The sequence below is a fragment of the Indicator indicator genome, chromosome 24, assembly GCF_027791375.1.
Source record: "Indicator indicator isolate 239-I01 chromosome 24, UM_Iind_1.1, whole genome shotgun sequence".
NCBI classification, from domain to species: Eukaryota; Metazoa; Chordata; class Aves; order Piciformes; family Indicatoridae; genus Indicator; species Indicator indicator.
The window spans coordinates 2,699,027-2,724,285 of NC_072033.1; the positions used below are offsets into that span (position 1 = coordinate 2,699,027).

General features: G+C 56.8%; 1 protein-coding gene across 1 annotated transcript in view; it reads left to right on the plus strand.

Moving 5' to 3' along the window:
- Window positions 1-1,456: 1,456 nt before the first annotated feature.
- Window positions 1,457-25,259, plus strand: part of NECAB3 (N-terminal EF-hand calcium binding protein 3) — a 33,319-nt gene continuing 9,516 nt past the window's right edge. The window contains exons 1-5 of the mRNA XM_054392007.1: window positions 1,457-1,549; window positions 6,704-6,728; window positions 7,617-7,725; window positions 17,838-17,863; window positions 19,002-19,099. Of these exons, the coding sequence (XP_054247982.1) occupies window positions 1,457-1,549; window positions 6,704-6,728; window positions 7,617-7,725; window positions 17,838-17,863; window positions 19,002-19,099 (351 nt within the window). The remainder of the gene's footprint in view (window positions 1,550-6,703; window positions 6,729-7,616; window positions 7,726-17,837; window positions 17,864-19,001; window positions 19,100-25,259) is intronic.

Genomic DNA, 25,259 nt, shown 5'->3' on the forward strand with positions numbered 1-25,259 from the left:
AAGCATCTTGGGGTGGAGACCTGGGTGAAGAGAAGCCAAGCTCAGCAAAACCGCCTGGCTTCACCAGGTCCACGTGAAGGGAGAGGTGGTGCAGATGGAGACAAGCCTGCCTGGGATTTTGTGTCCAAGCAAAACGGCTGTGTACCCCTTTCTGTCAGTAAAATCCCAGGATTCTCTGAGAGGGGTGGGGAGGACTCCCCCAGCCCAAGGTCACTGCCCTGCTGATACCCTGGAGTGGTGTGAAGCTCTACCCAGGCATGGCTTTATCTAGTTTGTTTGTCTAACTTTCTGTTTGTTGTTTGTGGAAACCTTTGAGGACAGGCTGGTGCAGACATGGATGTCCAGCCTATTCCTCTCCACACACACAAGCCTCTGGGTGCCTCTGCTGGGCTGGGATGAAGGCAGCTCCTGCCTCCTACTCCCCAGCCAGCCTCCTACAGCCCTTCTTGGGGCAAGACCTCTTGTGTCCACTTGAGTTCCTCGGGACCCAAGCATCACTGGTATGACCTACACATGCCCACCATGTCACTCTGGAGGGAACTAGCTCTGAGCAAAGAATGCCAGAATCATGGAGCTGGCACAGGGAAACTGGCACCACTGGAAAGTCATTTGGAACCACACTGAGTGGTGGGACGACAACCCCAAGGCCAGTGGCAAGCACAGCAGGGCCACCTATGGCCAAACTAGGGCCACTCGGTGCCAGCTGGAGCAACCAGAACCAGAGTGAGGGCAGCAATGCCCACACTGGGAGCAACTGTGGCCACACAGGGGCAATGAGGGCTACCCCAGGCCAACGGCCTCCACACTGGGACCACTCATGGCCATCCTGGGGCCAAGCTAGAGCCAACTGGGGCAACCAGAGCTGCTCTGGGGCCAAACTGGGGTTATCCTAGGGCTCACCAGGTCGAACAGGGATATCCTGGGCCAACAGCACCCACTCCGGGACCACCATCAGCCAAAATGGAGCCACTCTGAGGCAACCAGCGCTACCCTGTGGCCAACAGCAACCATAACGGGATCACCCATGGCTAAACTGGGACTAACTGGGTATGACCACCACCGTGTGCTGCCATGCAGCCAAGTGGGAACACAGAAGAGAGGCCCTGGCTCCCACCGCGCCCCGCCCGCGATGCTCCCGACCGCCAAACACCCCCAGCGCCAGCGCCCGCCACTCCTCGCAGCGCCGCCCCGCCCCTCTCCCCTCCGCCAACGACAGGCGCGGCCCTCAGCTGCCAATCACCGGCCGTGGCCAACCGAATCGCTGCGGAGGCGGGCCCTCAGTGGAGCAAAGTTGCCCGGCGGCTGCGGTGCCGCCTGGCTTAGTGCAGCTCCGCGTCGCGCTCCATACGCTAGTGTACCGCACGGCAGAACCCTACCGCACCCTACGGCATAACCCTACCGCACCCTACGGCATCGCGCCCTGCGGCAGCGTACCGCGCCCGCACCCGGCGGGGCCATGATGTCGTGCGCCGAGCTGCTGGCCGTGTGCCTGCTGTCAGCAGACCGCCGCCCCCCACTCCGTCGCCAGCCGCTCCCCATCTTCCACGACGTGAGTACCGCGGGGCGGGCCCCCGTCCCGTCCCCGTGCGGCGGTTGTCCCCTCACAGGGAGCTGCACCTGTAGGTCGTGACAGGGTGAGGTCCTGTGCTGCCTGCCCCGGCTGAGGAGCCAAAGCCGGGGGAGAAGCGAGCGGACCCTCGCTGCTGCTCTAGGCCTGGAGCTGTGAGTCGAGGCGTGGGTCGTGGTGCCTTAGGTGATGGCTCAGTGTTGTGTCCTTTCGCTGAATCGCGGTCCTGTGGGTGGCTAGAAATAGCCTGCGCCTCACCGCGGGCTGCGTGCCGTGACCGCCGGAGCGGGAGCTGCGTCTGCGGGGCAAGAGAGCTGCAGGAGGGAGCTGGAGCATCCCACGGGCAGAGCGCGTCCCATTGCCTGCTCCAGCCTCCATCCCTGGAGGACGGCTGGGCGCCCCAGCGGCTCTGGCTGGCTTGGGGGAGCCAAGATGCAATCAGTGGCTGTCTTCGTTTTCGTAAGACAGGTCCTGGCACGCTGTGTCCCCTGAAGCCCTGTGGTGAGGGTGCTCCTGTGGAGCCCTTGTTCTGGGCTAGCGGGGGCAGTGCCTCTCCCCTGTGGCACCCAGCGGGGTGGGCAGGTGGTCGCATGCCTGGCCACCTCCCAGGGCAAGTCGCACAGCCTGAGTAGAAGCCCAGCTCTGCTCTTGCAGCACAGCAGGGTGCTCAATCTCCCTGCTCCTGGACATCTTCTGTGAGCTGCAGGCTGCCTGGACTGGGTGGGCAGCACCTGAATCTCCCTGGTGGGCCACCAGCCCTTCATACCTCTGGGTCTGTCACCACTTGGGTCACCCTGTGCAGCCAAGGGAGATGTGCAGATGGAGGTGATGCCTCTGTCCTGCTGCAGGGACTAGGGAGGAGAAAGCAAACGAGGGTTAATGTGGTGCCATAGCACCTGGACAGCCCAGAGTGGTGCCAGTTGTCATCTCTTCCTTGGCCTGGGTGGTGTCACTCATTCATCCCAGGAGATCTTGGGCAGCAGGAAGGTGAAAGCCATGCTTGGCCCCATCCTCTGTCTGGGAGACCTCCTGGCATCACCAGGGAGCAGCTGGGAAGCAAGGCTGCTTTGACTGTGGTGATGTGCTTATGGCTTCCAGCTGTGGGTCAGGGTCTCCTGCCGTGGGGGGTTTCAGGCTGCAGGGCTCTCCAGCCAGCAGCATTAACTGCACTAATTACTTGGCTGATGAAAGATGGGCTGGAGGGGGGTTGGTGGTGACAGCTGTGCTCAGCTCAGCTCCTCTGGGCACTCCCTCAGTCTTGTATTTATCCCTCAGGGCATCATTAAGGCAATTAAAATGGGAAGTGTTAACAGCACTAGGGGCTACTTTCCGGTTCTGGTGGCTTCCCTTCTTCTTTCCCATAGCTCCCTTTGCTCCTGCCTCAGCTCTGGAGCTTGGCAGGGTGAGTTTAATGCCTCCACTTTGGGGTGTGGGCAGTTGGTTGGTCTCCAGTTGCCCCACCAAGCTTGTTGTGGGGAGCTGCCCCTGGCTGCAGTGGGGCAGGATCCTAACCTGCCCCTCGGGCAGCAGGAAGGGAGAGCTGCCCACAAGAGGTCCTGGGTGGCAGCTGATGCTTCTCCTGGGACCAGAGCCGCAGTCTCCTTGCCCACAGATCGCCTGCCTCCAAGAGAGGTGAGGAGGAGGAGGAGGAGGAGGAGGAGGGGGGCTTTGCCTGAGATGCTTTGCTGCCGGTGCAGTAGGTACTGCAGTGCTGCCATCGCAGGTGTTTCTCTGAGCAGACATCTCAAGCCTTTGGGATATTTGTCCCCCAGGCTGCTGCCCAGGGCTTCCTCACTCCCCTCTCCCTGTAGGAGAGGTTCAGGAAAGCTCTTTGGTGCCTGGTCACAGCCTGCATTAGCCTGCAGTGGATCAGTGAGCTCTGTGTCCCCTCTCCAACAGCCAGTGTGTCCCTGGCTGCATGTCCAGCAGCTGTGGCTGCTTCCAGCCCTGCAGGCAGGGAGAAGCCCTGGAATGTCCCTCCTTCCTGGGGTGTCTGGTGTTTGTCCCCACATCCATGCTTCTTCCATCAGCCCTGCTGTGTTTGCTGCTGCAGGCACTGAGTGGGGCTGTGGCTGCTTGGACCCAAGCCCAGGAGCTGGGGGCGAAGGGAAGTGTCTGGGGCTTGAGGCAGTGTCCCTGTGTTTCTGAGACTGCCAGACCCCTGTGTGCAAGCAAGGGATTGCCTGAAAGGCCTCTCCAGCATCTGACATAGACCCGATCCCATTTCAGTCCTGGTTTTGCACCAGGCTTTGTCCCAGTGCTGCTGTCCTCACCAGAAGCAGTGCCTGCCTGCCATTGCTGTGCATGTGCCTGTGCCCCAGGGGTCATCTCATGGAGCGTGGAAGCAGCTCTGGTGGAGCATGGAGGCAGCTCTGTGCTGTTTTTGCTTGGCTGGAGTTGGATCCTGCCTCATGCCCAGGAGCCAATGGTGTGTTTTCTGGTGTGTGCAGGGCTCTCCAAGGCAGCCTTTTGCACCTGGGGTCAGCCAAGGATGGACTGAGTGGAGGTGCTGAGGAGCCCCACCACGCCTGGGGCACAAGGAGCAGATGTGGCCTCACCTTGCAGGGCTCTGGCAGCTCCGTGGCTGGCACCATGTTTATTTGTTTTGAGCTTCAGGCAGCTGTTGCCTGTGCTCTGGCAGTGCTCTCCTTGCACTGAAGCAGAGGATCCTCTGTATGAGGGAGAAGCATCAGCTCTGTGTGCTGAGGTTTGTGCTGGAGCCAGGAAGGGCTCTTTAGAGACCTTCTCATTCCCATGGGAACCCTCTCAGCCCTCAGACAGACCCTGCTGAGCAAGACCAGCCTGTGAGTGGAAGTGTTTGGCCATGCTTGAATCTGCATTTAAGTGCCTGGGTGTCACCTGGTTGTCTTTGGGATGAGCCAGCTGCCCTCAGTGACATTTGGGGTTATAGAGATGTCATTGTGTCCCTCAGAGGACAGAGACTCTGTGGGATGGAGCTTTTTTACCTGTTGACTTGACAGAAAGTGGTGGCAGGGTGGCATAGGCATGTGGGACCTGCAGGTGGGACCCTGTGGCTGCAGGCAGAGCTGCCCCTGCAGCCTGGAGAAAGTTTTGCTTTAAAACCCAGAGAGATGCCCAGCATGTGAGAGCTGTGGGTTCCTGTGTGTGAGGCTCCAGAGTGCACCAATGCCCTGTGTGTGGGAGCTGTGGGTTCCTGTGTGTGATGCTCCAGAGTGCACCAATGCCCTGTGTGTGGGAGCTGTGGGTTCCTGTGTGTGATGCTCCAGAGTGCACCAATGCCCTGTGTGTGGGAGCTGTGGGTTCCTGTGTGTGAGGCTCCAGAGTGCACCAATGCCCTGTGTGTGGGAGCTGTGGGTTCCTGTGTGTGATGCTCCAGAGTGCACCAATGCCCTGTGTGTGGGAGCTGTGGGTTCCTGTCTCTGTGAAGCTCCAGAGTGCACCAATGCCCTGTGTGTGGGAGCTGTGGGTTCCTGTGTGTGAAGCTCCAGAGTGCACCAATGCCCTGTGTGTGGGAGCTGTGGGTTCCTGTCTCTGTGAAGCTCCAGAGTGCAGCCAGTGTGTATTCCCACAGGGGGTTCAGGTAGCCCCTGCCCTTCTTTCCTGCCAGAGAGGTAGCCTGGTTGGCTACAAGTCTCTGTCCCACTGGGATGGTTACCCAGGCTTAGGGCAGCCTCTGTTCCCTGGTTCTGGAGGAGCTCGCCTTGCTCAGAGGAGCATCCGAGGAGGAGGTGTCCCTGCTCCTGGTTTTGGTTGCAGGGAAGGACCAGGGAGCTCCCTACTGGGACCAGCGTCAGGAAAGCAAGCAGCAGAGGTTTCTCTGGGCAGCTCTTTCCTCCCCTCGGAGCTGTTTGTCAAGGACATTTCGGGGGCTGGCTGGGGGCTGCTGCCCCTCAGGCACACGGCGCCGCTGTCAGCTGCGGAGGGGAGCCGGGGGCGGAGGGGGCAGCGGCGGTGCCGCAGCGTCGTGCAGCAGGAGCAGAGCTGCTCCGGGGGTGGTTTTATCAGCTCCACTTTGCAGGTGCCTGGAAAAGAACAGAACAGAGTCCTCTTGCCCCTTTTCCTGTCCTTGTTCAAGCCTGAGCCTTCTCTACCCCTTCAGATTTCTTTGGCAACCAGGGTGATTGAAAAGAATGATGAAACAGAAGAAAGTTGTCGCACACAGAGCTGTGTTGTTGGCTCTGTGAGGATGTGCTGGCCTGCACCTCGTACTGTTTGGTGTGGCAGGGTGTTCCCAGGCTCTGGAAGTGATGCTGTTCCTCACCAGAGCCAGTCCCAGACCTTCTGCTGATCACTGGTGGAAGAGGAGCCAGGCAGGGGTAGGACACCCCAGCTTCTTCCTGGGCAGTGGGCAGGAAGAAGTCTCATGGTTGAGAACCTGAGTTGAGCCCCTGAACTGGAACAGTTCTCCAACTGTGCTCTGTGGCAGAATTAGTTGCAGATGCATTAATTAATCCATTAATTATTAATTACAGAGTGTGTGCATGTCAGGATGTCGCAGGAAGGATTGTTGTGAAGGGTGATTTTTGAGGGTGACAGAGCTCTGGAGCCAGGCTACCCAGAGAGGTGGTGGAGCCTCTGTCTCTGGAGACTTGCAAGGCCCACCTGGATGCATTCCTGTGTGACCTGTCCTAGGTGGTCCTACTGTGGTAGGGGGGTTGGAGTTAGATATCTCCAGAGGTCCTTTCCAACCTCCACCATTCTGTGATTCCATGGTGATGCCCAAGCACGAGGCAGGAGCTGCACCTCCTCAGTGCAGGCACAAAATGCTCCTGCTTTGGACTGGGTTTGTGCTCAATGTTCTTTGGTTTTAAAAGGTCTGAAAAATTAAACACTTCCCAGCATGAGGATGCAGCCAGGATTCCTTCCTCTCTGAGAGGTGCCCGGGCTAAGTGCTGGGCATGCTCTGGCAGCAGTGCCTGTGCTGGGGACAAGAAATGGGTTTAATGGTTTGCAGAGGGGAATTTCCCTGGAGCTGCCTGTGCAACCCTGGCAGTACCACCACAGGAAAACTGGCCCCTGGAGCCTGGGGAGCCCTGCTCCCCAGGCTCCAGGGGCCAGTTTTCCTGTGGTGGCAGTGCCAGATGCTGCCAGGCTTGCCCTTCAGCCATGCTCTCTCAGCCACCTCACTGAACCCTGTCTTGTTTTCTGTTGCAGATCTTCCGGCGAGCCGACAAGAACGGTGAGTGCTTGGCTCCTGCCACTGCCTTCCCTAGGCTGGGCAAAGCAGCACAGCCTGGCTGGCTCTGCTGGGAAATTTGTCTGAAGAGTGAAGGAGGCTAGGGGAGAGCAGCTCTGGCTGCAAGGAAGATGCTTTGCTTGGAGGGAAAGGAACAAAGGGCTGTGGGAAGTGGGCTCCCCCAGTTCATTGTCCACGTGCCATGCAGGGCAGAGCCCCTTCCAAGCCCTTTTCCTGAAGGCAAAGCAAACTGTGCAGCAGGCAATCCAGGCTTGAGTGGCACTGTGCCTGGATGCCCCCTCAAGCTCTCCTGGCATTGGAGTTAGGCTCTGCTCCCTTGCTTTTAATCTGGCATCCAGAAGTCCAGGGTCACAAATTGTTTCCCTGAGTCTTCCCACCCCATCTTGGGCTCTTCTCCTTCACAGGCTCCAGGAGCTGCTTTCGTTGCAGATCCAAATGCAACCTGGGAGCTGAAGTCCTCCACAGAGGGGAAGGGAAAAAACCTCTTGATTCAGTAGAGAGATTTTCACTCCTTCAAAAGCTGCTTCTGTCCTCACTGTGCTGTCTGTGACAGGCTCTATACTCGGGCAGCCAGCTAGGCGCAGCACCTGCTTGCCCTTCTGAAGGTGTTGCAGCGGGGCCCTTTTGGAAGGGGCTGAAATTCCTACCTGCAATTCCAGCAAGCAGTGGGCCCTGCTTGGCAGCAGTGTTGCTGGGTGTTGGCTGGGGACTGGTGGGACCTGCTTCCACCGAGATCTCTGCTCTCATTGTTATGCACCACACGCCCAAACGTCCCCCGCTCCCGCTGGAGAGGCTGCTGGGAGGGTGGCTGGGGCTGGCGTGCTTCTTGCTGCAGCTCTATAATTATCCTTCCCTTTGACTGAGATGCAGATGATGGGAAGCTGTCATTTGAGGAGTTCAAGAACTATTTCGCTGATGGGATCCTGAGCTCGGAGGAGCTGTGGGAGTTGTTCAGCGGCATTGACAGGCGTCACTCAGAGTAAGTAATGTGGGAGCGCAGGGGAGGGGAGATGGAGGATGGGAGGATGCTTGGAGGCTGGTGTGATAAATAGTCAGGGTGAGATTCATAGAATGGACTGGGTTGAAAGGGACCTTAAAGATCATCCAGTTCCAACCCTCCTGTCGTGGGCCCAGGTTGCTCAGTGCCTCATCCAGCTTGGCCTTGAACACCTCTGGGGAGGGGGCATCCACAGCCTCCCTGGGCAACCTGTTCTAGTGTCTCACCACCCTCACTGTAAAGAATTTCCTTCTAATTTGCAGTCTAAATCTCCTCTCTTCCAGCTCAAAGCCATTGTCCCTTGTCCTACCACTGCAAACTCTTGTCAAAAGTCCCTCTCCAGCTCTCTTGTAGCCCCCTTCAGGTCAGGGAAGGCTGCTCTAAGATCTCCCCAGAGCCTTCTCTTCTCTAGGCTGAACAGCTTGGACTCTCTCAACCCGTTCCCATAGGGAAAGGTGCTTCAGCCCTCTGATCATCTTCATGCCCTCCTCTGGACCTGTTCCAGAGGAGATCCTACAAGGTGAACCTACCTTTTGTAGCACACAGATGTTAGCATCTATTGAACAGCAGCTGGGAGCACTGGGAGCATTAGAGTCCATTGAACAGCAGCTGGGAGCACTGGGAGCATTAGAGCCCATTGAACAGCAGCTGGGAGCACTGGGAGGAGTATTAGAACTCATTGAACAGGACCTAGGGACACTGAGAGCATTAGAACCCATTGCACAGCAGTTGGGGACACTGGGAGCATTAGAACCCATTGCACAGCAGTTGGGGACACTGGGAGCATTAGAACCCATTGCACAGCAGCTGGGAGCACTGGGAGCATTAGAACCCATTGCACAGCAGCTGGGAGCACTGGGAGCATTAGAACCCATTGCACAGCAGCTGGGAGCACTGGGAGCATTAGAACCCATTGCACAGCAGCTGGGAGCACTGGGAGCATTAGAACCCATTGCACAGCAGTTGGGGACACTGGGAGCATTAGAACCCATTGCACAGCAGTTGGGGACACTGGGAGCATTAGAACCCATTGCACAGCAGTTGGGGACACTGGGAGCATTAGAACCCATTGCACAGCAGTTGGGGACACTGGGAGCATTAGAACCCATTGCACAGCAGTTGGGGACACTGGGAGCATTAGAACCCATTGCACAGCAGTTGGGGACACTGGGAGCATTAGAACCCATTGCACAGCAGTTGGGGACACTGGGAGCATTAGAACCCATTGCACAGCAGTTGGGGACACTGGGAGCATTAGAACCCATTGCACAGCAGCTGGGAGCACCGGGAGCATTAGAACCCATTGCACAGCAGTTGGGGACACTGGGAGCATTAGAACCCATTGCACAGCAGCTGGGAGCACTGGGAGCATTAGAACCCATTGCACAGCAGTTGGGGACACTGGGAGCATTAGAACCCATTGCACAGCAGTTGGGGACACTGGGAGCATTAGAACCCATTGCACAGCAGCTGGGGACACTGGGAGCATTAGAACCCATTGCACAGCAGCTGGGGACACTGGGAGCATTAGAACCCATTGCACAGCAGCTGGGAGCACTGGGAGCATTAGAACCCATTGCACAGCAGCTGGGAGCACTGGGAGCATTAGAACCCATTGCACAGCAGCTGGGAGCACTGGGAGCATTAGAACCCATTGCACAGCAGCTGGGAGCACTGGGAGCATTAGAACCCATTGCACAGCAGCTGGGAGCACTGGGAGCATTAGAACCCATTGCACAGCAGCTGGGAGCACTGGGAGCATTAGAACCCATTGCACAGCAGCTGGGAGCACTGGGAGCATTAGAACCCATTGCACAGCAGCTGGGAGCACTGGGAGCATTAGAACCCATTGCACAGCAGCTGGGAGCACTGGGAGCATTAGAACCCATTGCACAGCAGCTGGGAGCACTGGGAGCATTAGAACCCATTGCACAGCAGCTGGGAGCACTGGGAGCATTAGAACCCATTGCACAGCAGCTGGGAGCACTGGGAGCATTAGAACCCATTGCACAGCAGCTGGGAGCACTGGGAGCATTAGAACCCATTGCACAGCAGCTGGGAGCACTGGGAGCATTAGAACCCATTGCACAGCAGCTGGGAGCACTGGGAGCATTAGAACCCATTGCACAGCAGCTGGGAGCACTGGGAGCATTAGAACCCATTGCACAGCAGCTGGGAGCACTGGGAGCATTAGAACCCATTGCACAGCAGCTGGGAGCACTGGGAGCATTAGAACCCATTGCACAGCAGCTGGGAGCACTGGGAGCATTAGAACCCATTGCACAGCAGCTGGGAGCACTGGGAGCATTAGAACCCATTGCACAGCAGCTGGGAGCACTGGGAGCATTAGAACCCATTGCACAGCAGCTGGGAGCACTGGGAGCATTAGAACCCATTGCACAGCAGCTGGGAGCACTGGGAGCATTAGAACCCATTGCACAGCAGCTGGGAGCACTGGGAGCATTAGAACCCATTGCACAGCAGCTGGGAGCACTGGGAGCATTAGAACCCATTGCACAGCAGCTGGGAGCACTGGGAGCATTAGAACCCATTGCACAGCAGCTGGGAGCACTGGGAGCATTAGAACCCATTGCACAGCAGCTGGGAGCACGGGAGCATTAGAACCCATTGCACAGCAGCTGGGAGCACTGGGAGCATTAGAACCCATTGCACAGCAGCTGGGAGCACTGGGAGCATTAGAACCCATTGCACAGCAGCTGGGAGCACAGGGAGCATTAGAACCCATTGCACAGCAGCTGGGAGCACCGGGAGCATTAGAACCCATTGCACAGCAGCTGGGAGCACCGGGAGCATTAGAACCCATTGCACAGCAGCTGGGAGCACCGGGAGCATTAGAACCCATTGCACAGCAGCTGGGAGCACTGGGAGCATTAGAACCCATTGCACAGCAGCTGGGAGCACCGGGAGCATTAGAACCCATTGCACAGCAGCTGGGAGCACTGGGAGCATTAGAACCCATTGCACAGCAGCTGGGAGCACCGGGAGCATTAGAACCCATTGCACAGCAGTGGGGCACGGGAGCATTAGAACCATTGCACAGCAGCTGGGAGCACTGGGAGCATTAGAACCCATTGCACAGCAGCTGGGAGCACTGGGAGCATTAGAACCCATTGCACAGCAGTGGGGCACGGGAGCATTAGAACCCATTGCACAGCAGCTGGGGACACTGGGAGCATTAGAACCCATTGCACAGCAGCTGGGAGCACTGGGAGCATTAGAACCCATTGCACAGCAGCTGGGAGCACTGGGAGCATTAGAACCCATTGCACAGCAGCTGGGAGCACTGGGAGCATTAGAACCCATTGCACAGCAGCTGGGAGCACGGGAGCATTAGAACCCATTGCACAGCAGTTGGGAGCACCGGGAGCATTAGAACCCATTGCACAGCAGTTGGGGACACGGGAGCATTAGAACCCATTGCACAGCAGTTGGGGACACGGGAGCATTAGAACCCATTGCACAGCAGCTGGGAGCACTGGGAGCATTAGAACCCATTGCACAGCAGCTGGGAGCACTGGGAGCATTAGAACCCATTGCACAGCAGTTGGGGACACCGGGAGCATTAGAACCCATTGCACAGCAGTTGGGGACACCGGGAGCATTAGAACCCATTGCACAGCAGCTGGGAGCACTGGGAGCATTAGAACCCATTGCACAGCAGTTGGGGACACCGGGAGCATTAGAACCCATTGCACAGCAGCTGGGAGCACTGGGAGCATTAGAACCCATTGCACAGCAGCTGGGAGCACTGGGAGCATTAGAACCCATTGCACAGCAGCTGGGAGCACTGGGAGCATTAGAACCCATTGCACAGCAGCTGGGAGCACTGGGAGCATTAGAACCCATTGCACAGCAGCTGGGAGCACCAGGAGCAGGCAGTCATTCTGAGAACATTGCTCTCAGGTGTTCTGTAGTTCCCTGGGAGCAGGGGTCCCTTGCAAATTGCAGAGGTCTGGGAAATGTGTTCCAGAAATACCCCAGCTCTGCAGAGCTGTGTGTGCCTGCAGGAGCAGCATGTGGTGGTGTGAGGACGATGCACAGACTCTGCAGTTGCAGACTTTGCCACTGCTGACACAGGGAAGTGCTTTGCACTTATGTAAGAGCTGCTTTCCAGCAGGAGTGGGCCTTTGGAGTGGTCTAAATTCCCAGGTACAGCTCCCTTTCAAACAGAAAATCCCAAAGAACAGGAAAAGTAACTGCCCTGAGCCCTGCTCTCCTCTTTGCTGCTGCTGCAGTCTGTGGGGCTTGGCTGGGTTTCTCAGCCCAGTCTTTTGGATGGCAGTGTGGCCTTGCTGGGGGGTTCTCTGCCCAGTTGGCTGCTGTGAACAGGCATGGTTTAGGACTGGGACAAACTGGCCTGTCTGGGGGCTGCCTGTTCAAATGAAGCTGGTTGCAGCTTCCTCCTGGTCTTGGGTAGCAGGCTGGTCTCTGGCTCATGCCACTTCCCTGGCACCCCAGGGAGCATCACTTGCACCTACCTAACACCCTTGGCCAGGCACTGCCTGAGGAGATCTCTGCCAGGGTGAGGCCCTTGGAGCAGCCTTTAGCTGGACATGCTGGTCCCAGGGCTTTGCAGGGAGCCAGGGCCACCAGATACCACTGAGCCAGCAAAGGTGGGTACCCAGCAGTCCCTGGCTGAGTCCCCACATCACCCCCTGGGGTGATTGACTGCTAGGGTGCTGTGTTTAGCTGCTGCTGCTGCTTCAGTGACAGTGCACAGGAGTGGTCTGGTGAGGTGCAGCCCCTGGCTGTCAGTCCCCACATCACCCCCCTGGGGTGATTGGGTGCTGGGGTGCTGTGTTTAGCTGCTGCTTCAGTGACAATGCACAGGAGTTGTGAGGTGCAGCCCCTGGTACATGCAGCCTCTGCTGCCACTTGCTTTTAAGCTGCCTGCTGCTGCCTGTCCTGCCAGTGGGCAGCAGGTCTCATGAAAACACTTCTTGTCTGTCTGGGCTGTGATCCCAGAGAGACAGCAGAAAGGCCTTTCCCTTCCCTTTGCAAATCCCTCTTGCTCCATTTTGGGGTCACCCCCATACAAAAAGATGGAAAACACAGGCTGCAGCAAAGCAGAGTTTTAACTGTGTCCTTAAGTGAACCTTGAGGGCCTCCTGTCTTGCCTTCACTTTCAGTTCGGGCTTCTTCCATCTGTCCAGAGCAGACAGACAGGACAGACTGACAGGCCCATGCCAGCAGGCTGTCTCTGAAGGCCACACCCAGCCCTGGCCACAGCAGTGCTCTCCATAACCCGTTCCCCAGGATGGCAGTGTGGTAGCTATGACAACCTGGCACTCGCAGCAGTTGAGCTGCTGGCATCTATTAGCAGGGCACCACCACTGGGTCTTTGATCTCTTCCTGCCCTGAGGAGAAGAGGGGACCCTGCAGGCAGAGCTTGTTGCCAAATTCCTGTGTCCAGTGGCTTCAAGCAAATGTGAGAGACCTCCCTCCAGCCTGAGAGGATGCCCTAGTTTCTGAGGCAGCAGAAGGGAGAGTCCAGCCCTGAGACCACTGTGTGATTCCTGTTCCTGCCCTGCCTGGGGCATGGTCCCTGTGCATGTGTGCAGGGTCAGTGCGTGGCACAGCTTCAGTCTGAGCAGGTGGGAGAAGGGCAGGACATGGGGGGGTGGCAGCAGGGAACTTGCCCTCACAAGGCAGTGAGTTGCTGGAGTGTGCCCAGAGAAGGGCAGCAAGGTTGGTGAGGGAGCTTGAACACAAGTCCTGTGAGGAGCAGCTGATGGAGCTGGGGTTGTTCAGTCTGGAGAGGAGGAGGCTGAGGGGAGACCTCATTGCTCTGTGCAAGGAGGTTCAGTGAGGTGGGGGATGGTCTCTTCTCCCAAGTAACAAGTGATAGGATGAGAGGAAATGGCCTGGAGCTGCACCAAGGGAGGCTTAGGTTGGCCATGAGGAACAACTTCTTCCCCAAAAGGGTGATGGGGCACTGGAACAGGCTGCATGGGGAGGTGGTGGAGTCACCATCCCTGGAGGTGTTTAAAAGACATCTGGATGAGGAGCCCAGAGCCGTGGTCTGACAGTTGTGTTCAGGGAGGTGCTAGGTTATGGTTGGGCTTTGTGACCTTAGGGTCTTTAACAACCAGGCTATTCTATGATTCTGTGGATCCAGTACTCCAGATGTGGCCTCACCAGGGCAGAGCAGAGTGGGAGGAGGAGAACCTCCCTTGACCTGCTGGCCACACTCTTCTGAATGCACCCCAGGAGGCCATTGGCCTTCTTGGCCACCAGGGCACATTGCTGTCCCATGCAGAACTTGTCCCCCAGCACTGCCAGGTCCTTCCCCACAGAGTCCTCCCTCACCTGTCCTGCTGCAGGAGGTTGTTCCTCCCCAGGTGCAGGACTCTACACTTGCCCTTGTTGAACTTCATGAGGTTCTCCTCCCCTCAATTCTTCAGTCTGTCCAGGTCAAGGGAATGTGTCCCTGAGGATAGGGAAGAAGCCTTGAACTTGTCCACCAGCACTCCCAGGTGCTTCTCTGTGGAGCTGCAGAGGGCTTTGGATGGGATGCTGTAGTGGTGCACAACTTCTGCTCTTTGTCAGACACTGTGAAACCTTGCCAGGGAAGTGTCCTGTGGCCCTCCTGTGTCCTGTCCTGTGGCCCTCCTGTGTCCTGTCCTGTGGCCCTCCTCGTGTCCTGTCCTGCATCTGTCTGGAAAACTTAGAGAAATGAGGTCTGGCAAATCTTTGCATGAGATCTGTCAGATGGTGGTGGCAGGAATCAGGCACAAGCTGCTCAGGCCTGTGCCTCTGACTTTTGAGCCTCAAGGGCCAGAGGTGGGAGGGCTGAGCTGGTCCTTTTTACAAACTCTCAGTGGAAGCAACCTCAGGGCTCCTGTTCTGGGGAAGGAGGGACTGGGGTGAACCTTCCTGCCCTCTCTTCAGTCAGAGAGCAGAGCCACAGCCAGTCTCTGAGTGACAGGGAAGGTGACAGGAAACACTCTGGGTCACACTGGACAGGTTTGGAAACCAGCCCTGTGATGGCAGCAGGGGTGCCCAATGTGATAGATGATAGAAATCAAACATTTCCCCTCTGCTTCCCTGCAGCTGATTGCTGGCTTCTGCCACGGATTCCAGGCACATGCTGACAAAATCCCCACAGCACTCTCATGACAAGATCCTTCATCAGCAGCTCAAGCTTAATTACAGTTAATCATGGGTTTGAGCAGGCAAAATACAACTATGTGGGAATGTGGAGAGTCTCAGGATGAGTGCTTTGGAGGCAGAGGATGGCTCTTGTCTTGGAGTGGCAGAGAGAGGAGTGGAGCAGAGCCTGCTGCAGCCCTGCAGGATGGGTTGGGGGTTGCCATGCAGGTTCTTTACAGAACCACAGAGTTGTTTGGGTTGGAAAAGACCTCCAAGATCACTGAGTCCAGCCACCAAGCCAACCCCACCATGGCCATCAAACCATGTCCCCAAGTGCCATGGCCACAGCTTTCTTGAGCACCTCCTGGGGCTGCTGTAGGATGCAGGATGTGGGAAAGGGTGGCCCTGCAGTGCTGCTGTTGAAGCAGGCTGCATTGGGAAGGAGCACACCTTCTGGATGATCATCCAAGGTCTCTTCCAACCCAAAGCATTCTCTGATTCCACTGGACAGCCCTCAGAGGGCTGACTTTTGCCCCAAGATCTTGGTGACTGGTTTCAGTGGTTGAGTAGTTGGGTATTTTTAAGCACCAAACAGACAAGACAAAGAGTTTTTGATCATCTCTGGCCTCACCATGGAAGCCAAAGGGTTGGTGTTGATTTTAGCTCTTTCTCAGGTGGATCCCAGCTCCCCAGAGCTGAGGTGGGGAGTGGGCTGTGGGTTGAGCTGGTGGCCCCTTCTTCTTCCTGGTCAACCCAGTCCCAGCCCCAGGTCCTCCCTGGGCACAGATGCAAAGGCCTGGGTGATGTATGCATTATGTGTGGCACTGTGTGTTTTGGTGGCTCACCTCCACATCCTCTCTTTATGCCTTTGACCCATCTCTTGGATGGGAAGCAGTGGCTGTGGTTGGGGCATGGACTGAACCAGCAGTGCCCATGGATGCTGCAGTGCCAGCTCTCTCGTGGCTGTGCAGCAGCTGTGGCTCTGCAGGCTCCAGGCAGCTTTCAGAAGCCAGGGGAAGAATTAAGCAGGAGCAAGAAGACCTTTCTCCAGTGTAAAATTTGTGCCTCAAAGCCTCCTCAATGTCTCACAGAGCTGTGGTCGGCTGCAGGGAGCTGCTCAGAGATGGGCTCAGCAAAGTTTGATGGAGTGGAGCTGGCAGAAGAAGGGGCTGTGGTTTTGCTGAGTATCTGTATTGCATCCCAAGGGAGGCACTGGGAGGTTTGTTTTATCCACATCCAAACCAGGCAGCAGTGCCAGGACAGCCTGCCAGAGCCCTGCCTCCAGCAGCTCCTGCGGTGGGGGCTCAGAATGGCTGAGCCAAAGCACAGCCTGACGCTGCCCTGAGAGGCTGCCTGAGGCACTGAGCTGAACAGAGGGGTCTGCAGTGCCCCTGCATGGCTCTGAGATGACCTCTCACACCAAAACTCCTCCAGGGCTTGAAGCACAGCCTGTTACTGAAGTGCACAAAGTGGAAGCCCAGCAGAGAGATGAGATATTTGATATTTTTGATGCCTTTGATATTTTTTTTTTTTGGGGGGGGGAAGCTGTAGAAAGATTTTTCCTTAAATGATTCCACTTGTTCCTGGCATTTTGCACACAGTCTCACAGTGTATCAGAGGTTGGAAGGGACCTCAAGAGGTCATCAGGTCCAACCCCCCTGCCAGAGCAGCATCACTCAGGGGAGTCTGCACAGGAATGCATCCAGGTGGGGTTGGAAAGGCTCCAGAGAAGGAAACTCCACAACCCCCCTGGGCAGCCTGCTCCAGGGCTCTGACACCCTCACACCAAAGAAGTTTCTCCTCCTCTTGAGATGAAATCTTTTATATTCCAGTTTGAACCCATTGTTCCTTGTCTTATCACTGTGAACCACCCAAAAGAGCCTGGCCCCCTCCCCTTGACCCCCACCCCTCAGCTATTGATAGACATTGATCAGATCCCTCTCAGTCTTCTCTTCTCCAGACTAAACACCCCCAGGGCTCTCAGTCTCTCTTTACCACTCTCCTCTAATTTCACCTCAGGCTGGTTTTCCCCCAGTGCCCCCTGAGCAGTGTCAGAGGAGGGGACAGGGCAGTGTGGCCATGGTTTGACTTCCCCTGGGGAGTAGCACTGCAGCTGTCTTCCCACTTGGAGCCCAGCAAGCTCCAGGTAGCAGCAGTTCCTCATGGGTGACAGCACTTAAAGCCTTCAAAAACTCTCTTCCCTGCTGTCTTCCACTTTCCCAATCAGGATTCAAAATGGTTGTGGTCATTGAGGGGACTTTGAGACCTGAGCCAGCAGAGCTTGTTGGGTAGAGACAATGAATGAACAGCAGCCCAGGACATTTCCCTGCAGCTCAAGCAGCTCTGCCTCGGTGGCTTTGGCCACCTGAGAGGATCTGACAGCTTCCTGTGACCCCATGGTTCTGCCTGACATCCCATCCTGCACACAGGCAGCTCTTTCTGGACATTTCCTGCTCCCTCTCCACTCCAGCAGCACCTTTGTTCTCAAGAGGCCTGCAGGGATGCCAGCATTGGTGCTCCCTGTTACCAAAAAAGATGCAGGGAGCCTCCAGGCTTTTGGGCCCAGCTCCCTGCTCTCATGTCCTTCATGGCACACACAACCTCTCTGGTGGGCCCTGAAGCCATCCTGCTCTCACAGATGCTTTCCCAGCACACTCCAGCTCCAGGAGGTGTTTGTTGATGGAGCATCTTTGCCTGCTCCTTCAGCTGCTGAAGCAAAGGTGATGCTCTGCAGCCTCACCGTGGTACTGAAGGTGCTGGGCATGGCTCCTGAGCTGCTGGCTCTGCACTGCTGCAGCCTTTGATTATTTTTTTTTTGCCCTAATCCAGCTTTTGAAAAGACATGAGAGGAGCAGGGAATGCATTGGGGGCTCCAGACAACCCCTCAAGACCCTGCTCACCTCAACTGTTTCTCCTGAGCCAGCCCCAACATCTAACAGCTTCTCTTCTTTTCTTGTTTGTTTGTTTTCTGTTTCTTGCAGTAATGTGGACACAGAAAAATTGTGTGGTAAGTTGGGGGGAGATGTTCCTACCTTGGAGGGCTTCCTCTTGAGGGTCTGTGGTGGGGCTCTGTGTGTGTCTGACCTGGCACTCAGGTGGCATGGACAGTCCCTGTGCCTGAGTGCCAGCACAGAGGACACCCCTGCTGTTCATAGACTGACAGAAGCCCAGCACTGTAGGGGTTAGAAAGGACCTCTGGGGATCACCCAGTCCAACCCCCCTGCTAAAGCAGGGACATCCACAGCTGCTTGCCTGGAATCACAATGCCCAGGTGGGGTTTGGAATCTCTCCAGAGAAGGAGACTCCACAACCTCTCTGGGCAGCCTGCTCCAGGGCTCCAGCAGCCTCACACCAAAGAAGGTTCTGCTCATGTTCAGAGGGAACTTCCTGGGTTCCAGTTTGTGCTCATTGCCCCTTGTCCTGTCACTGGGCACCACTGAGGACAGTCTGTCCCCAACCTCTTCTCCCCTACCCTTTAGCTCTTGCTGAGCATTGCTCAGATCCCCTCTGGGGCTGCTCTTCTCCAGGCTCACCAGCCCCAGGGCTCTCAGCCTTTCCTCCTCACAGAGATGCTCCAGGCCCCTCAGCATCTCTGTAGCCTCTGCTGGACTCTCTCCAGCAGTTCCCTGCCTCTCTTGAACTGGGGAGCCCTGAGCTGGACCCAGTGCTGTAGATGTGGCCTCACCAGGGCAGAGCAGAGGGGGTGAAGAACCTCCCTTGACCTGTTGGCCACACTCTTCTGAATGCATGCCAAGACACCATTGGCCTTCTTGGCCACAAGAGCACATTGCTGGCTTATGGGGAACTTGCTGTCCCCCAGCACTCCCAGGTCCTTCTCTGCAGAGCTGATTTCCAGCAGGTGCCCCCTCACCTGTACTGCTGCAGGAGGTAGTTCCTCCCCAGGAGCAGGACTCTGCACTTGCCCTTGTTGAACTTCATGCGGTTCTGCTCCACTCCAGCCTGTCCAGGTCAAGGGGATGTGTCCCTGAGGATAGGGAAGAAGTCTTCATCCTAAGTGGGAGTGTGACCCTGGGGAGGGATATGAATGTCCCTCTGCAGTGCTGAGCTGTGTGTGGGGAGCAGCAGGTGCAGGGCAGAGATGGAGGTGCTCAGGAAGCTCACCATGGTCTTCTCTCCTGCTTCAGATTATTTCTCAGCATATCTGGGAGAATACAGGAATGTGCTCTCTGCCCTGGAAACCCTCAACTCTGCAGTCCTGGCAGCCATGGACAAAACCAAGCTGGTAAGGATGGGCCCAGGGGAGGGTGTTGGACCAGGTGGGTGTGGGACAGAAGCTGTGGTGGTGACCTTCCACTTGCTTAGTGTTGAGCTTAGGTGTCAGTGTGCTTCTCCCAGATCTGTGGGGTGGCCTCTGCATGCTTCACTCCTCCCCATGTGCAGTGGGGGCTGCAGCAGAGCCTGCAGCATGCCTGGAGGAGGGGGAGTGGTGCTGGGGGATAAGCAGGATAGAATCCTAGAATCATAGAATCAACCAGGTTGGAAGAGACCTCCAAGATCCTCCAGTCCAACCTAGCACCCAGCCCTATCCAACCAACCAGACCATGGCACCAAGTGCCTCATCCAGGCTTCTCTTGAACATCTCCAGGGATGGGGACTCCACCACCTGCCTGGGCAGCACATCCCAATGGCAAATCTCTCTCTCTGGGAAGAACTTCCTCCTAACCCCCAGCCTAGACCTGCCCTGGCACAGCTTGAGACTGTGTCCCCTCCTTCTGCTGCTGCTTGCCTGGGAGAAGAGCCCAACCCCCACCTGGCTACAACCTCCCTTCAGGGAGTTGTAGACAGCAATGAGGTCTGCCCTGAGCCTCCTCTTCTCCAGGCTGAACACCCCCAGCTCCCTCAGCCTCTCCTCACAGGGCTGTGCTCCAGACCCCTCCCCAGCCTTGTTGCCCTTCTCTGGACACCTTCCAGCATCTCAACATCTCTCTTGAACTGAGGAGCCCAGAACTGGACACAGCACTCAAGGTGTGGCCTGACCAGAGCTGAGCACAGGGCAGGATGACTTCCCTGCTCCTGCTGGCCACACTGTTCCTGATGCAGGCCAGGATGCCATTGGCTCTCCTGGGCACCTGGGCACACTGCTGGCTCCTGTTCAGAGGTAGAGCTGATGCATTTGTGCTCTGGAGACATCTTCCTCAGAGGGCTCTGGCAGTGGTTGTTTCAACAGCTTCTTGCAGACCACTTGCAGAGTCCTGAGGGAAAGTGTCTGGGAGTCCTGGCAGAGGGCAGGGTGAGCATGAGGCAGCACTGTGCCCTCATGGCATCCTGGGATGCATTAAGAGGAGTGTGGCCAGCAGGTCGAGGGAGGCTCTCCCCACCTCTGCTGTGTGCTCTGCTGGATGCAGCACTGTGTCCACTTCTGGGCTCCCCAGCTCAGGAAGGGCAAAGACCTGCTGGAGAGAGTGCAGCACAGCAGCACTGAGCTGCTGAGGGGGCTGGAACAGCTCTCATGTGAGAGAGGCTGAGAGAGCTGGGGGTGGTTAGCCTGGAGGAGGCTGTGGGGGATTTTATGCTTACAAATATCTGAGGGGTGGGGATCAGGGAGGTGGGGCCAGAATCTTAGTGGTCCCTGGTGACAGGACAAGGGGTGATGAACATAAACCTGAACATAAGTAGTTCCATCTAAACGTGAGAAGGAACTTCTGTGCTTTTGAGGGTGGCAGAGCCCTGGAGCAGCCTGCCCAGAGAGGTGATGGAGTCTCCATCTCTGGAGGCTTTCAAAGCCCACCAGGATGTGTTCCTGTGTGAGCTGCTTTAGCTGACCCTGCTCTGGCAGGGGGGTTGGATTGGATGATCTCCAGAGATTCCTTCTAAGCCCTAATGCTCTGCCTGTGAGCTCAAGCAAGGCCTTTTCCAGGAAGAAGGGTGGTGCAAACTGGAGCCTCCAGGGCCGAGCCTGCTGGGGACTGAGTCCAGCAGCTCATGCCCAGCACAGCTCTGCTCACAGCAGCAGGAAGTGGCTGCTGGAGAGGTGGCAGGAGGCTGCCTGGGGAAGCAGTGAGGCCTTGGGAGAAGGTAAGAGATGAGGAATTCATTGACTCCCAGCTTTGTGCCAGGGCCACCCCTGCAGTGAATGCTCCCTGCAGTTGGTTCTGATGGGAGGCAGATTGGAGACTGCTGATGAGGGCCTGCAGCCTCCTGCCTTGTGACCTGCCTGCCCCTGTGCTGATGAGCAGAGCTCTGCAGGGCACAGGCCAGGGGCTGCCTGCAGCCACAAAAAGCAGTGGGCAGTGCTGGAAGGGACCAGCAGCCCCCCAGCAGCTGCAGTGTATGGAATGGTTCAGCCAGGTGCTTGGGGCTGATGCTGTTTGACAGCCATGGGAAGGGCTGAGCCTTTGTCTCCCTTCCATGTGGTGGTTTGGTGTGTGGTAGGGAGCAGATGAAGGGCATCATCCTGCCCTACACTGACCCACTGGTGGGACAGAGAAGCAAAGGGGGGCTGGCCTCCCTGCAAGGCTTGTCCCTCTGAAGTGTCAGTTGTGATCTTGCCCTCTCTTTGAGTTCCCTCTGGCCATATGGGGTTGAAACTAGATGGCCTTGAAGGTCCCTTCCAACCCAACCCATTCTATGATACCCAAGCCCAGCACCATCTCCCCGTCCACTGGGGGAATTTCATGCCAGGAGAGGGAATCACTTGAACATGCATTTTCTCCTGGGTTCAGCTTCACAGTTATTAAATGCAAATCCAGAGGGAGACAACAAATCCTCTGCAGAGAGCTCAGCTTTGTGGCAGTTGTTTTGTGTTTGGGTTCTTTTTGGTAATGAATTTGTCTTTCTCCAAAGGGCAGCACAGTTCCTGTCTGCTTCACAGCACTGCCTTGCTGCATTCCTTCCCTCAGTAGTTCCCAGTGCCACAGGTGTTCCCTGGAGAGGGGAAGCAGGGGTGCCCTCTTGGAACAGCTTTTGGTGAACTCTTTTCCACCCCAATTTGGATCCACCTGGAGCCAGGGGCCCAGGGTAGCCCAATGCTGACAGCATTGCTGCTGGGGTGCTCTGCTCCCAGCTCTGTGACCTTCCTGGGAAGCATCTCCCTGTTCTTCCCTGGGCTCTGAGCTGGGAGGAGGCAGGAGAGGGCAGTGCTGCAGCCCTGTGGTGAGGGCTCTGGCAGTGCTGTGGGACACCTGCTGCTGGCAGAGATGATGAATGCTGCTGAATGCTGCCTTCTTACCTGCTGTGACTGAAGGTGTCCCTGCCTTTGGACTTCCAGAGTGAGTCTCCATGGTGTGGGTTATTATGGGGGCAGTGGGCTTGTTAGGTTGGGCTTTAGCCAGAGCTCACAGCTCTCTGAGCCAGGGCAGGGATTTCCTGGGACACCTCTGTCCCTCCTTTCTCTTGATTCAAACACCTCTGATGCCCCCAGGGCTGAGGACTGGTTGCTTCAGCTTGCCACAGAGACCACCCTCCTGGAAGAGCTGAATCAAACTCTGTCCTAGGGAGCTGGTTTGCTGCAGATGCAAAACAGCTGTGTGCTGTGTGCTCCAGCAGCCCTCAGCATGCAGCTCTGCTTCCAGAGGAGGGCTCTGCAGCCAGCAGGTGTTGAAGGACCTGCAGTCCCTCCCTGTTTGCTTCAGGCTGTATTTAAGAGAGCTTTGTGTGACTCCTGAGGAGGAGGAGGAAAGAGAGGAGGAGGCTACTTTGCTGTGAGGCTGCTGGAACCCTGGAGCAGGCTGTCCAGAGAGGGAGATTCCAATCCCACCTGGGCATTGTGGTCCTGGGCAAGCTGCTGTGGGTGCCCTGCTTTAGCAGGAGGGTTGGACTGGATGATCCCCAGAGGTCCCTTCCAGCCCCTTCCACACTGGGATTCTGTGATCTCTGACTTGAGCTGGGTCTCACCAGTTGAACCCCAGCATCCATCTCTGGTAGTTCCTTGCTTCTGCTGCCTCAGGACTGCTCACCCCTGCACCCAGGGCTGCAGATAGGCACTTGACAAGCAGGAGAACAGAGAGTGTTAAGCCAACAAGAGCAGAGCCTAGGAGATGTGCTGGGCTTGCCAGGGGGATGAGCTAGAGTGGGGGGAGAGAGAAATCAGAGGAAAGCTCAGAGGGAGCTGCTGCAGCTCTGTGCTTGGGAGCTGTGGTTTGGAGCAGTGCTGCCAAAAGCCTTTTTGCTATTCAGGATTCCCACCTCAGGCTGGGTACCCAGTGTGGATCAGTGCTGAGTCTCCTTGCTGGCAGGCTCCTGGACCTGCTGCTTGCCAAGAGCATTGCTGACTGCAGGATAAACACTGGGAGAAAGCAGGGGCAGTGCAGACCAGGCTTGGCCTCCTCACTGTGACTGTGGTTGCTGTAGGAGTAGTGCACCTGTGGGCAGCCAACCTGCTCCTGGGCTTTGGTGTGGATCCATAGGTTGGCAGGGGGGCACCAGGTCACTAAGGGTTCCTGTGCTGCCATCTTGCCCTGCTGAGCTGGCAGGACATGGTAAGGAAAGGATGCCTTGTCAGGGAGAGAGGGAGGAGTCCTGCAGGGGAGAGAGAGAGGCCTTCTCCAAAGGAAAGCAGGTATTCCCTCAAATTCTGTCACTCCTGCTTCCATTTATCAACTATAACTCATAATCAGAGAATTATCACAGAATTGTCAGGGTTGGAAGGGATCTCAAGGCTCAGCCAGTTCCAACCCCCTGCCATGGGCAGGGACACCTCACACCACAGCAGGTTGCTCACAGCCACATCCAGCCTGGCTGCAAAAACCTCCAGGGATGAGGCTTCCACCACCTCCCTGGGCAACCTCTGCCAGGCTCTCACCACCCTCATGGGGAAGAACTTCTTCTTAACATCCAATCTCAATCTCCCCACTTCCACCTTTGCTCCATTCCCCCCACTCCTATCACTCCCTGACACCCTCAAAAGTCCCTCCCCAGCTTTCTTGGAGCCTCCTTCAGATACTGGAAGGCCACAAGAAGGTCTCCTGGGAGCCTTCTCCTCTCCACACTGAACAGCCCCAACTCTCTCAGCCTCTCCTCATAGGAGAGGAGCTCCAGCCCTCTGCTCATCCTCGTGGCCCTTCTCTGGTCATGCTGACCACCCTGCAGTGGGCTCTCATTGCAGCTTGTCTTGTGGCTAAATGTTGCATTCACAGTGTAATAACATCAGAGGGAGAAGTGAGCTGTGGACATGCCTTGGGAAGCAGCCTGATGTTTCTCACAGGGGCCCTGTGTGCCAGGGGTTTGCCATTCCCCCATTTGTAGACACTGCAAAGCAGCTCAGAAACTGAGCTCCAAGTCAGGTCCTCTTATTTCTCCTGTGGCAGGAGCTCTGCAGTCACCTACCCCACTCTGACCTGAGCTTAAAGCCTCTCAAAAGTAGAATTACAGGATCAGAGGATGTGAGGGGTTGGAAGGGACCTCTGGAGATCATTGAGTCCAACCCCCCCTGCTAGAGCAGGACCATAGAATTCAGCACAGGTCACACAGGAACACATCCAGATGGGGCTGGAAAGTCTCCAGAGAAGACTCCACAGCCTCTCTGGGCAGCCTGCTCCAGGGCTCTGGGACCTTCACAGTGAATTACAGCAGCTTTCAGCAACTTTGGGATTCTCATCTGGGTCAAGGGAGCTGAAAGATGACCAGAGAGCCTTGCTGAGTTGTTTCCTCCATGACTCCCTTCCCCTGGTCCTTGCTGTGAGCAGAACACTGCAGTGCTGGGTGAGGCAGAGCAGTGTCATTGAGCCTCTCTGCTTGCAGAGGGCTTTGAACTGCCTGGTGCAGCAGCTGGCAGGAGGGTTGTGCCTGTTTGCCCCCAAGTGAGGGGTGCACAGGGGCAGCTGAACTAAGGGAAGGTGCATTTTGCAATTGATTTCCTCCCCTGGCATGAAATTTTCCAGCAAGAGCAGTTTGGGCTCTCTCTGGAGATGGCTATTTCCATCCCTCTCTGGGGTGCACTCCCCTGGGTGTGCTGTGCTTGATGAGGAGAGACAGGAGGCAGCTGGCTGCTCAAATGCTGCTGTGCCCCTGGGGCATCTGGCTGTGCCCCTCCAGGGTGGGAGCAGGAGGAGGGGGAGCCCCCTTCAGAGCCCTCCAAGCACAGCCTCCTCCAGCCTGGCAGTTGGGCCGTGGGGGTTGGCACAACCCTGCTGCCCCTGCCTGTGTGTTGGGGGTGTGAGGACTGTGCTGGGTGAGCTGCAGGGCTCAGGGCTGGCTGAAGATTGTCCTCCCCACAGCTGTGGCATGATGTCAGTGTGAGCAGCTGCCTGCTCCTGTGACAGAATTCCAGCTCCTGACTCAGCCACACAGGACATCAGATCAGGCCATGCCCAGGATGAAGGCTGGGAGGCTGGGGAGTGCTGGGGGGCTGGGGAGTGCTGGGGGCTGAGCAGTGCTGGGGGGCTGGGGAGTGCTGAGAGGCTGGGGAGTGCTGGGGGGCTGGGCAGGGCTGAGAGGCTGGGGAG